At 34.9% G+C, this 11,962-nt stretch overlaps 1 protein-coding gene across 1 annotated transcript in view; it reads left to right on the forward strand.

Annotated features, from left to right (window-relative positions):
- Positions 1–11,962, forward strand: part of COL21A1 (collagen type XXI alpha 1 chain) — a 184,527-nt gene that overhangs the window by 75,832 nt on the left and 96,733 nt on the right. The window contains exons 12-15 of the mRNA XM_007945617.1: positions 4,746–4,799; positions 5,267–5,318; positions 6,062–6,117; positions 6,224–6,277. Coding sequence (XP_007943808.1) covers positions 4,746–4,799; positions 5,267–5,318; positions 6,062–6,117; positions 6,224–6,277 — 216 coding nt within the window. The remainder of the gene's footprint in view (positions 1–4,745; positions 4,800–5,266; positions 5,319–6,061; positions 6,118–6,223; positions 6,278–11,962) is intronic.

Genomic DNA, 11,962 nt, shown 5'->3' on the forward strand with positions numbered 1-11,962 from the left:
GGATTGCCCAACCTTCCTTCCGAGGAGTGGCTGGTGGGTTTGAACCGCCAGCCTTCTGGTTAGCAGTCAAGTGCTTTAGCCACTATGCTACCCACATCTTTTTTTTTTTTTCTAAATTAATAGCCAACTGCCACAACAATATTTGTAGAATATCACTTTTTTCCCCATTTTTTTATTAAAAAGTCTTTATAATTTGCACTTTTATTTTGCTGTGATGTTTTTGACTTTCCATTCAGTTCCATTTATCTATGTATATCTTCTCTGCTGCCAAATTGCTTTAATTATTATTTTGTAATATGATTTAGTATTGGCAGGACAAGGCATGCTCCCTCATTATTCTTTGTAATCAGAATTTTTCTGGCTATTCTTGAATGTTTATTTTTCCAGTAAAACTCAGAATCTTTCCTAATTTCTTAGAGATTCCTATTCATATTTTAATTATAATTACTTTGAATTTATGGATTAATTTTGAAAGCATTGACATCTTTCTGACACTGAGTCTTCCAGTTCAAGACTCTGTTTATATTTACTTCAATCTTGAAAACTCAATGAATAATATTGTTTTCTTCATATTGGTCCTGAATATTACCTAAATTTATACCTAGAGCTTTTTATCTCTTTTGTTCTAATTATAAATGGAACTTAATCTTAAATATATTTTATATTAGTTGTTTATATACAAAAAGCTATATAAGTTTGTATATTAATCTTTTAAAGCACCATCTCCCTGATTTTTCCTCATTAATTTTCTTCCTAGCAGAGATCAATTTTTTCTTTCTCTCTCTCTCTCTCTCATGGATAGACACACACACACACACACACACACAGCAGATTGTTTTTAATCTTTGGTGGGAAATGAGGGTATTTAAGGAGGAGCTATTACTATTTAGAAGAACAAGATATAAAAATACTATTCCTGTTTAGACCTGGAGCACAATTATTCTTTGATTAATTAGGTTGATGGCAAAGCTCTGGTGGCATAGTGCTTAAGGCATTTGATTGCTAATCAGAGGCTGGCGGTTCAAACCCACCAGTCACTCCTCGGAAGGAAGATTGGGTAACCTACATCTGTAGTGATACCACCTCAGAAACCTCAGGAGGGGTTTCTATGAGTTGGGATCCACTCGACTGCAGTGAATTTAGTTTTTTTGGTATAACATAGAAACTCCAAAATCCAGGGGCTTAAATGACAAAAAAATTTATTTTTCTATCATGTAAATAGGTTGTTCACAAACTTGTTCAGAGACACATATTTTTCCCTCTTGTTGTGCTAGTCTCCCTTAGAGTGTTGTTTGGGACTATGTTGGTATTCCAGTCTGGTGGAAAGAAGGAAAGAGAAGTCACAACAATAAAAAAACCAAAAAAACCCAAACACACTGCCCTTGAGTCAGATCCGACTCATAGTGACCCCTCCTTGGGTTTCCAAAGTGGTATCACTATGGAAGTAGATTGCCCAACCTTCTTTCCAAGGAGTTGCTGGTGGGTTTGAACCATCAGCCTTCTGGTTAGCAGTCAAATGCCTTAGGTACTACGCCACCAGAGCTCTTCACAACAATAAATTCCCTTTTAAATAATCATGTGGAAATTGCACACATTACTTCTAAACAAGTTTTGTTAGCAAGAACTTAGTCACATGACCATGCCTATCTGCAAAGGCAACTGGGGAATATAGTCTCTAATTGGGGAGCAATAAGCCCAACTAAAACTTTTTCTATGCTAAAAGATAATAGATTTTTTGGGGGGATAATTATCAATCTACTATACTTTTTATACCAGATAGTTTTATAAATAAATTAAGAGAACCAAACATAATACCCAAACCAAAGAACAAACTCATTGCTGTTAAGTCGATTCCAACTTATAGCAACCTTATGTGTTACAGAGTAGAACTTCTCCAAAGGGTTTTCTTGGCTATAATCTTTACAGAAGCAGATCTCCACAGGGTATGTTTGAACTGCCAGCCTTTTGATTAGTAGTCAAGCACAGACTATTTGTGCTACTTGGGACCTTGAGCATAATACAGATAAATCTAACATATAATTTTTGTTTCTTATTTGCCATCAATTGTCATGGGAAAAAACTGATTCATCCCTAGACTTCTGTGTGGTTCTCTCTCTGAAAAATGATCTTATAATGATTGCCACTAACCAAAACATAAAGGAGAATTCTTATCTGTGTAATAGTTCAGTGTTAAAAATTACTATTTTTTTTAAGCAAAGAAGACTGATAGTTTTTTGGTTTAGACATTTAAGTTTATCTCCAGATTTTCCTGCAATCAGCCAGAGTGGATTATGAATGTTTAGAATGATAAAGAACAGTTTATGAGGATTAGGGAACCCTACAGGAAGGCATAGTAACAATGTCTAGGTATTTAAATGCCTCCCACTGGCAAGTATCCATGCAGACAGTTGACAGAAATGACACACTGTGTGATTTTTCAGTTTGTATCTTCTTTCTTGTGTGTTTTCTCTGCTGTCACCTGTCAGTGAATTTTCATGGAACCACTTCCCTATTGGCCAGATAACACTGGGTGTTAATTTGAAGCATCAATAAGTCACAAGAGCTTCCAGATGAAGATGAGAAGTTGAACAAACATGTTTACTTTTGCTCTTTATTCAATCCCCATTACAACAACAATCAAGAAAATAATAATAGAAAACAACTTACTTTGATATAGAGAATGAAAGAGGAAATAATAGTTCCAAATTCTTGAAAGCTGAAAAGGAGATCTAAGGAAACTGAATCTGAAAATGAGAAGTAATATGATTCATGTGAGAGAATTCTCACCACACCCTACACATACATACATACACACACACATACATATACACACTTGAATATACCCCAAAGACTTAAGAAATGGTATTATCAAGTATTTCTGGAAGAGGAGGTGAAGGTGAGGCTAACAATGGAAGCATAGTAGAATGTCTGTTTACAAATGATTAGGTAACACTCTCCCTTCCTCAACTCTGTTTAGCCAGGTGAATTTACCTCCTCCTTTCTTGACAGAAACATGAAAGGAAGTTTATTGTCTGGGGAAAATAAAAGTTGGGTCTCTAGACTGGAGTGAAAAGTTTCCATCAAGAAGGAAATAAGTAAAAGAGGGATGAACATAAGAAAAAGAAACAAAATCCTACACTAAAAAGACAAAGATATTAACAACTCTATGCTGGGAAAAAAAATAGTTCCAGGGTGTATTTATTAAAGCATATAAGGATATGAAATTTTGGATGTATCTGAGTATGTTTAGAAATGACATTGACAATCAGAATTTGGAGGAGAATATAGCAAAGCATTTATAGGAAGTTAGCAATTGAACAAAACAGGGCAATTTTTAACTATAGGAAAAACAAAATTCTAGATGGGAAAAACAAATATTCTGAGTGTATTCATGAAATAGCTGTAAATCTTAGCACCATAAACACTGACCATTGATTTAACTGAGAGCTCTGGTAGCGTAGTGCCTAAAGGCACTTGACTGCTAACCAGAAGGCTGGCGGTTCAAACCCACCAGCCACTCCTAGGAAGGAAGGTTGAGCAATCTACTTCCATAGTGATACTGCCTTGGAAACCCAAGGAGGGGTCGCTATGAGTCAGGTCTGACTCGATGGCACATAACAATAACAACAACACCATTGATTTAACCAAAGCTGTGATAGAAAGGGGAGGAGCTTCGTGCTTGTTAGAGTGGCCTTGGGTAGGGTGTGGGGGTGGAGGTGGGGGGAGGGGTGGGAGTGTTGTTGGGTGGTGAGAGAAGTTAGGTATCTTTAATAGTGGGAAATCAGTAGAAAATGCTGACAATTGAAAATGTGATAGTAATGAAACCATTATTTAGTAATATGAACTCATAGAGGTATGGAAGATTGTAGGGAGAGAATTGCATTTGGAGAGTCCTATAAGCATCATATATCACTCTTTAAAACATGTAGATGATTAATTGTCATAAATGATAAGATTAACAAATTTACATCAATTATTGATTACCAGTCATATTCTCTTCTCTCCCCACCATAGACGCTAAAGTGCAATTAATTGTTTACGTGTAACATCTTAATTTTCCTTAATAAAATGAATCTGATCTGAATTTTTCCATACCGTCATCGTTGTTCCTCTCTAAACTTTATCTTCATAAATAAGATTGTGAAGCTAAGGCAGCAGTACCCAATATTTCTCTTTGAACAAGGTACTAACCCTATATTCACTAAGTACCAAGCTGTTAAGACTTTTCTTTGTCTCTCCTCTTCTGACAATAACTCTGGGCCTTTCATCTTCAAATACACATCTGAACAGATACCTACTATGAACAGTTCATAAGATCAGCAATTAAAAAAAATTCTGTAGAGGCCTAGAGCATATTGAGACTTTTAGTACTGGAAAAATCTGTCCTTATTGATGGGACCTCAGAGCATGACTGCCTCCAGTGTTGTCAGTTAAATCATTTCAATGAACTCCTGTGTCTCTTCTCTATGAAAGTCTTACTACTTACCACAAAAGGTGGCTGCTCACTAAGGGTGGGATCAAGATTCTTGGTAAGATTTCCCTAGCTCAAAAATACTTTCCTTCACTGATATGATGAATGAAACCTGATAAATGAGGATTAAACTTTCATAGAGATAAGGTTTTAATGTGTAAATTGATTCTACTGTTTGAAGATCCATTTCCAATAGAGGTTGAAACATATATGGTGATATTGTTCAGATTGAAATGTTTTTTTTTTATTTTTTAAATTCACCTATATTTTTCAGGGTGACCGTGGACTTCCTGGTTTTTCTGGACTCCATGGAGTGCCAGGATCAAAGGTTGAAGAAATCTGTTTCTTTTAAATTCCGTAATAGCATATTGTATTTCAAATTGAAATGACTTTCAGTTTACAGATATGTTATACATTTATGACTATATGTAAATTAAAGTATATGCAATTAAATAATTGGGTTAAATTAATTTCATCATTTACATAAAAGTTTTAAAAATTTCCAGTCATAATTATGTAATCTGATAGTATTTATTAATTAATGAGTAAGTTATAACATATACAGATCCTGAGAGTTGTAAGCCCAAATTGTGGACACTGTTATAATTTTAACTAATCTTACTTTGCTTTATAAAAGCCTGGACAATAGAAATATTATAAACAAATATTTAATTATTTTATTTCTATTTTGCCACATTAAACTATGTTGTTTATAATCTATATTTTTGTTTCTCTAATCTATAAGACAAATAGACATATTTTTCTAAAATTCAATACTTCCATTTTGTCTTTTAGGGTGAAATGGGCCCCAAAGGAGATAAAGGATCACCTGGATTGTATGGCAAAAAGGGATGTATGGACCAAAAAATAAGGATCCATGTTTGAATTTCCTTTTAATATAATGAAAATACAAAACTGAATTTCAGTGCCAAGCCCAACATTCTAGCAATCATCTTTGTTCAGCTTCAGCTATTTATTTGTAACAAAAAAAAAAAAAGGAAAATGCCTGGTGACTGTTACATGGTCCACCACTTGTCTGTCAGTCTGCAGTACTGGATGGCTTGCGTATTGCTATGATGCTGGAACTATGCATCTGGTTATTTCAAGTACTAGCAGGGTCAGCCATGGTGGACAGGTTATGCGAGGTATTCTATAAGAATATGTTGTATTCTTGATCATTACAAACTTTAAATTTTTGTACAGTGAGAGATCCCTAGCAAATTGGTAGTTGTTTAAAAATGTGTAAGCTGATAATCTATATTATGGGTCTTTTTATTTCCGCATACAAAAGGAAGATGATAATCTCTGTATGTTTAAAATAATTATTTCTTTTTAATTTTGCCCAGATGTGGTTTCTGTGTTTAGATGCTTGTAATAATTCTGCATCTATCAACATTTTAAAAGTGTAACATTGTGTCCACTGGGCCCATAAAATAATGCTTTGCCAAAAGTTGCAGAGCCAATACAAGCTGTAGTTCCATGAATTATGTCACTACATAATGAGGTTAGTTTATTAGTTTTCTTATTTAAGTGTGGTTTGTATCTCTCAAACATTATTGCAAGGATTGTTTTATTATACATTTTTAATACAGGGTGCAAAAGGTGAAAAAGGTAATGCTGGTTTTCCTGGCCTTCCTGGACATGCTGTGAGTTTGATAGTAAAAATGTTCTAGAATCTTTTGCTAATCTATTATTTTTTTTAAGAGCTATTGGTACCAAAGTGTACTAAAAACATATGCATTCATTTTTCAGGGTGAACCAGGAAGACATGGAAAGGATGGATTAATGGGTAGTCCTGGTCTCAAGGTATATATCAAAAAAATTAAAGAAGATTTCTGTATGTACCTTGTTAGTGAACATTAGAGAAAAAAATATACTGATAATTAGATTTTTTTTTTTTTTTTTTTTTTTACAAATGACTGTGGGATAAAATTAACTAGATGAAGGTTTATAATTTCTTTGGAGTCTGTTGTGAACTCTTTTGTATCAGGAATAAGATTACAGGAAATTAGATGGTTTGAGTTTATCTGACAAGATATTCAGAATGGTTTGTTTGGTAGGTTAAAGACAGAGATTCTTAGTTCTGCCTCTCAAGGGTATAAATGTTCAGGGGAACCCCCCCCCCAAAAAAAAAAAAAACTGTACTCTTAAACTTGATGACTTAAATTGGCTTTAGTTTTAAATCAGCTGTGTGGCATGAGTATGACAAAATTAGTGCAAGAGAGAATTGTAAGTTCCAATCATTTATTGTCCTGGGAAAAACCCAAAGGCATATGTCCTTTTGATGGTGGGTTAAACAACAACAACAACAAAAATAAAACATTGTGGTTGAGTAGATTCCAACCTATAGCTACCCTACAGGACAGAGTAGAACTGCCTCCTATGGAAGCAGACTGCCACAGCTTTCTCCCATAGAGCAGCAGGTGGGTTAGAGCTGCCAACCTTTTGGGCAGCAGCTGAATGCTTAACCACTGAGCCAACAGGACTCCTTTGTTAGCACTATCATATTCTTACATAAAGAAATTTTCTATTTACCAATAATAAAATAGAAATAGGCTTTCCATGATATGACTTATTAAATAAAAGGCCATAGGGCATCACACTTATGTACTGTGCTCCTTTAAAAATTACATTATTGAGACCAAAGAGTCAACAGTTACTTTAAAACAAAATGAGAATGCAGGGCATCTAGATCAATAGACATTAATCAACCTGAACAGAAATAATAAGAATGTTCATGCATTGTGAAGAATGCAACAAATATCACTGAATAATTTGTGTAAAAATTTGTGTTGAATGGGAACACAGACTGCTGTGTAGATCTTCATTGAAAACACAATGTTGTTGTTGTTGTTGTTATGTGCCGTCGAGTCGGCCCCGACTCATAGCAACCCCTCCTTGGGTTTCCGAGGCAGTATCACTACGGAAGTAGGATTGCCCAACCTTCCTTCCGAGGAGTGGCTGGTGGGTTTGAACCGCCAGCCGTCTGGTTAGCAGGCAAGTGTCTTAGCCACTATGCTACCAGAGCTCCCTGAAAACACAATAGAATATGTATATATATATAATATATATTTATACACACATGTGTATACGTGTGTGTGTGTGTATATATACATATATATATACACTTTTTTTTTTTTAAAAGGACATAAAGTATGTATGTGTGTTCTAGTCAGTGTACCTGGTGGTCTTACTACAAGCTATTTTGGATTCCTAAGGATAGGATACCTAAGCAGTGGATTTTGTGTAATTTATCAGCAGTTGGTCAGACATTGGATTTAGGAGTGTCATAATGTTGTCTAATGATGAGCACTTAGAAGCCCAAACTTTCTCAGCGATTCAGTATATATTTTCTTGGTCTGTATTTATTTTCTTTTGGAAAACTAGGTCATTTATTTGCTATAAGTGTTAAAAAAGTTCTCCAAACATCCATGATTCCTCAAAGATTATGGACTATGCTTTCTAGATAACCATAGTTGAATGTAAAATATCAAGGCTCATTTTAAGGAGCTTGATCCTCTCTAATTAATTTCACTGAATTTATATTTTATGTCACTTGCCTGCTAACCAGACGGCTGGCGGTTCAAACCCACCAGACACTCCTCGGAAGGAAGGTTGTGCAATCCTACTTCCGTAGTGATACTGCCTCGAAAACACAAGGAGGGGTTGCTATGAGTCGGGGCCGACTCGACGGCACATAACAACAACAACATCAATGCAATGGGAGCTCTGGTAGCGTAGTGCCTAAGCCACTTGACTGCTAACCAGAAGGCTGGCAGTTCAAACCCACCATCCACTCCTCAGAAGGAAGATGGGGCAATCTACTTCCGTAGTGATACTACCTTGGAAACCCAAGGAGGGGTCGCTATGAGTCGGGTCCGACTCGAGGGCACATAACAACAACAACATCAGTGCAATAAAGAGCGCTGGTAGTGCGGTGCATAAGGCATTTGACTGCTAACCAGCAGTTTGGCAGTTCAAACCCACCAGCCACTCTGTGGAAGGGAGATGGGGCAATCTACTTCTGTAAAGATTTACCACCTTGGAAACCCAAAAGGGGTCACTAGGAGTTGGAATTGACTTCAGTGGTAGTGGGTTTGGTTTTGGTTTATTAATACAATGTTTAATTAATAGATGTTTATTGATATCTGGTATGTGCTGGGCCTACAGAGATCAAAACCATCGTGGCACTTGTTTTTATGGAGTTTTATAACCTAGTCTTTCTGTGATAGAGAATATAAATTTAAAACTAGGCAGCCATTTAATTTAAGTTAAATTTTCTTAGATTTCTGTTAGCCAAATTCATATGCCCTATGAAATAAAATTATCTTTTGGAGGTAGTAGAATTAAGAGATTAGAAGCAAGTTGGACTTTTTAGTTCTTTGTGATTTTTTTGGGTGTGCCCTTTGGAAAATTTTTTGACCATCATTTATCTCCATTTCAAAAATAGAATAAATGCTACCTACCTAAAATGATATCGTAGGGACTGAGTAAACTAAAGCACCCAACATAGTGCCTGGAAGAGAATAAGTGTCAGTAAAGATTTTATTCTTTTGCATATTTCTTGATTTAAATACAGTTTTGGAACCCTTTTCTGTTTCAAACTGTGGGTAGGATGTGAGTATGCGTATACCCACAAGTGTAAACTTCAGTTTACTCTTCCAGTATATTAAAAATGTTTTATTGTGGTAGAAGTACACATAAAACAAAAATTCAACATTTGTCACTTGTACGATTAAATGACACCAATTACATCAATCACGTTGTGCAACCATTTCCATCTGTTGCCAAATTTTCCATCACCATAAACAGATACTCTGCTTTCTAAATAATAACTCCCTCCTGTTCTTTGATTTTTTTTTAACAGCTTTGTTGAGATATAGTTCATATACCATATAATTCCATTTAAACTGTACAATTCGATGGTTTCTAGTATTTTTACGGAATTATGCAACCACCACCACAGACTTATTTTAGAACATTTAAAACATCATCTCAAAAAGAAACCTTGTATTTATTAGCAGTCATTCCCCATTGCCTCCTTAACTGCTCCACACCCAACCTCTAGCCGTAGGCAAATCTTTCTGTCTCTATGAATTTGACTATTCTGGAAATTTAATATAATGGAATCATAAAATATGTGGTCTTTTTGCTGATTTCTTTCACTTATCATGTTTTGTAGTTCATACATGTTGTGGCATGTATTACTGTCATTCTTTTGTGTTGCTGATAGTACATTGTTGTATGGATGTATCATACTTTATGAATGAGTTGATGAACATTTAGGTTATTTATAATTTTTTGCTATTATACATAGTACTGCTATGAACATGTGTGTATAAGTTTTTTGTATGGGCGTATGTTTTCCTTTCTCTTGGGTATATTCCTAGGAGATGAATTGCTGGGTCTGTTTAATATTCCAAGGTTTGTCCACTCTTGATATTGCTTTCACGACAGGTTCATGTGTCTACTCATAATTAAACTTGGTTATGTCTCCTGTTTTCTAACTGGTGTGGATCTCTGAAAAATAATTAGATTCTTCCTGCATTGTCTGTTTGTAACTTTTTTAATGGAAAAATTTTGGAATCTTTTAAAAAGTCTTTTTATTTTTTTAAAAATTTTGAATAATGAATAACTAATTTTTCTGGCCTTTTTCAATTCAATTTTCTTTTCTCTTAGCAATTTATTTTGAAGATTTTTAATCCTACAGGAAATTGAACCACATAAATGTATGAATATTTATTTCTATAATGTATCTTTGTTGAACTATTAGGAAGTAAATGACAGGTACCATGCATTTCTCTCCTTTAGCTTGTTTCTCCCAATAATTCTTTAAATAAATACATATATGATACTCAAGATATCTATATCAATGATATTATCTAATATTGAATCTATATTCAAGTTTCTTCAATTTTTCAAAAAATATCCTTAACAAGTTTTTCTTTTTCCTTGGCTACAATCAAAATTTATTCACTGTATTTGGTTGGCATGGCTCTCTACTCTTTAAATCTAAAGGAGACCACTACTTTTTTTTTTCTCCCCACTGTGGCGTAGTGCCTAAAGCATTTGACTGCTAACCAGAAGGCTGGCGGTTCAAACCCACCAGCCATTCCTCGGAAGGAAGATTGGGCAATCTACTTCCATAGTGATACCTCCTTGGAAACCCAAGGAGGGGTTGCTATGAGTCAGATCCAACTCAATGGCCCTGAGTTTTGTTTTTGTTTTTTTTTTTTTGAGTATGGCGTTTCATGACATTGACAGGACATTTTCTTATAGAGTGCCCCATAGTCAGAGTTCTTAGTAAATATTATTGTATCAGTATTAAAGTTTTGGATTTTTTCTGCTTTTTTTTATGATTATATTCAGGATAAAGATTTTGGAAAGGATACTGTATATGTACTGTTTTCTGTTTTCTGTTCTATTGCATTCGGAAGAATGTAATTCTGTTCTATTGGTGATGATAAATTTCATTAATTGTTTAAGATAGTAGCAAGAGCTGTGTGTGTGTAAGCATATGCATTGTGCTTTGTATTTTCACAGTATGCTGGGTTTTTTTTAGGTCATCTTTCTATTATGTTTAATTTCAATAAAGATTAATAAATGTACAAATATTTTGTTTTTTCATGTTCAGTATTGTTGATACTATTATAAATTGTTGTTGTTGTTACGTGCCGTCGACTCGGACCTGACTCATTGCGACCCCTCCTTGGGTTTCCGAGGCGGTATCACTAGGGAAGTTGATTGCCCAGCTTTCCTTCCGAGGAGTGCTGGTGGGTTTGGACTGCCAGCCTTCTGGTTAGCAGTCAAGTGCCTTAGGCACTACGCTACTAGAGCTAAATTAAATTCATAATGTTACCTTATGTTTATCTTTTTTATTGTCTGTAGAGTTTATGGTGATGTCCTGTATTTCATTCCTAATATTGTATTTTTGTGTGATAATAACTTTATATTGACAACTAGATTTGAAATCTAGTAGCATTAGGTTCTTCCTTCCATCATTTGTAGTTTCTGATTCATTATGATGGTTGCTATGTTATTTGTTGCCTAGTCATTCATAACCATTGCATCTTCATTTAGAATTGTGGTTTTTAGCAGTATAAAATTCCCTTTGTTGCCTCTTTTTATAATTTTTAGCTTACATTCTACCTTTCTTTTTTTTTTTTTTTCCTCCTTTGGTCTTCCTTATTCATTGTTCAGCTTTTGCATGCATATGAGGCAATTGAAAGTACAATGGCTTGGGTCACATGTATCTTAGTCCTCAAAGTGATAGCTTTGATTTTTTTTTTTTGTAATTTTTTTTTTTTTATTAGGATTTGGGTGAAGATTTACTGAGTACATTCACTTTTCATACAGCAGTTCACATATACTTTGTCTCATGTCATTGACCAAAATGTACAATGCAGCAGCTCCCCTCCCACTTCCTCCCCATAGTTACCTCCTTCCAGTGTCCATCCCTTCATACTCTTCTGCACCCTGAGCTATCTCCCT

This window comes from Orycteropus afer, unplaced genomic scaffold, assembly GCF_000298275.1.
Source record: "Orycteropus afer afer isolate SDZICR_OR568_19922 unplaced genomic scaffold, OryAfe1.0 scaffold00140, whole genome shotgun sequence".
In the NCBI taxonomy this organism is placed as follows: Eukaryota; Metazoa; Chordata; class Mammalia; order Tubulidentata; family Orycteropodidae; genus Orycteropus; species Orycteropus afer.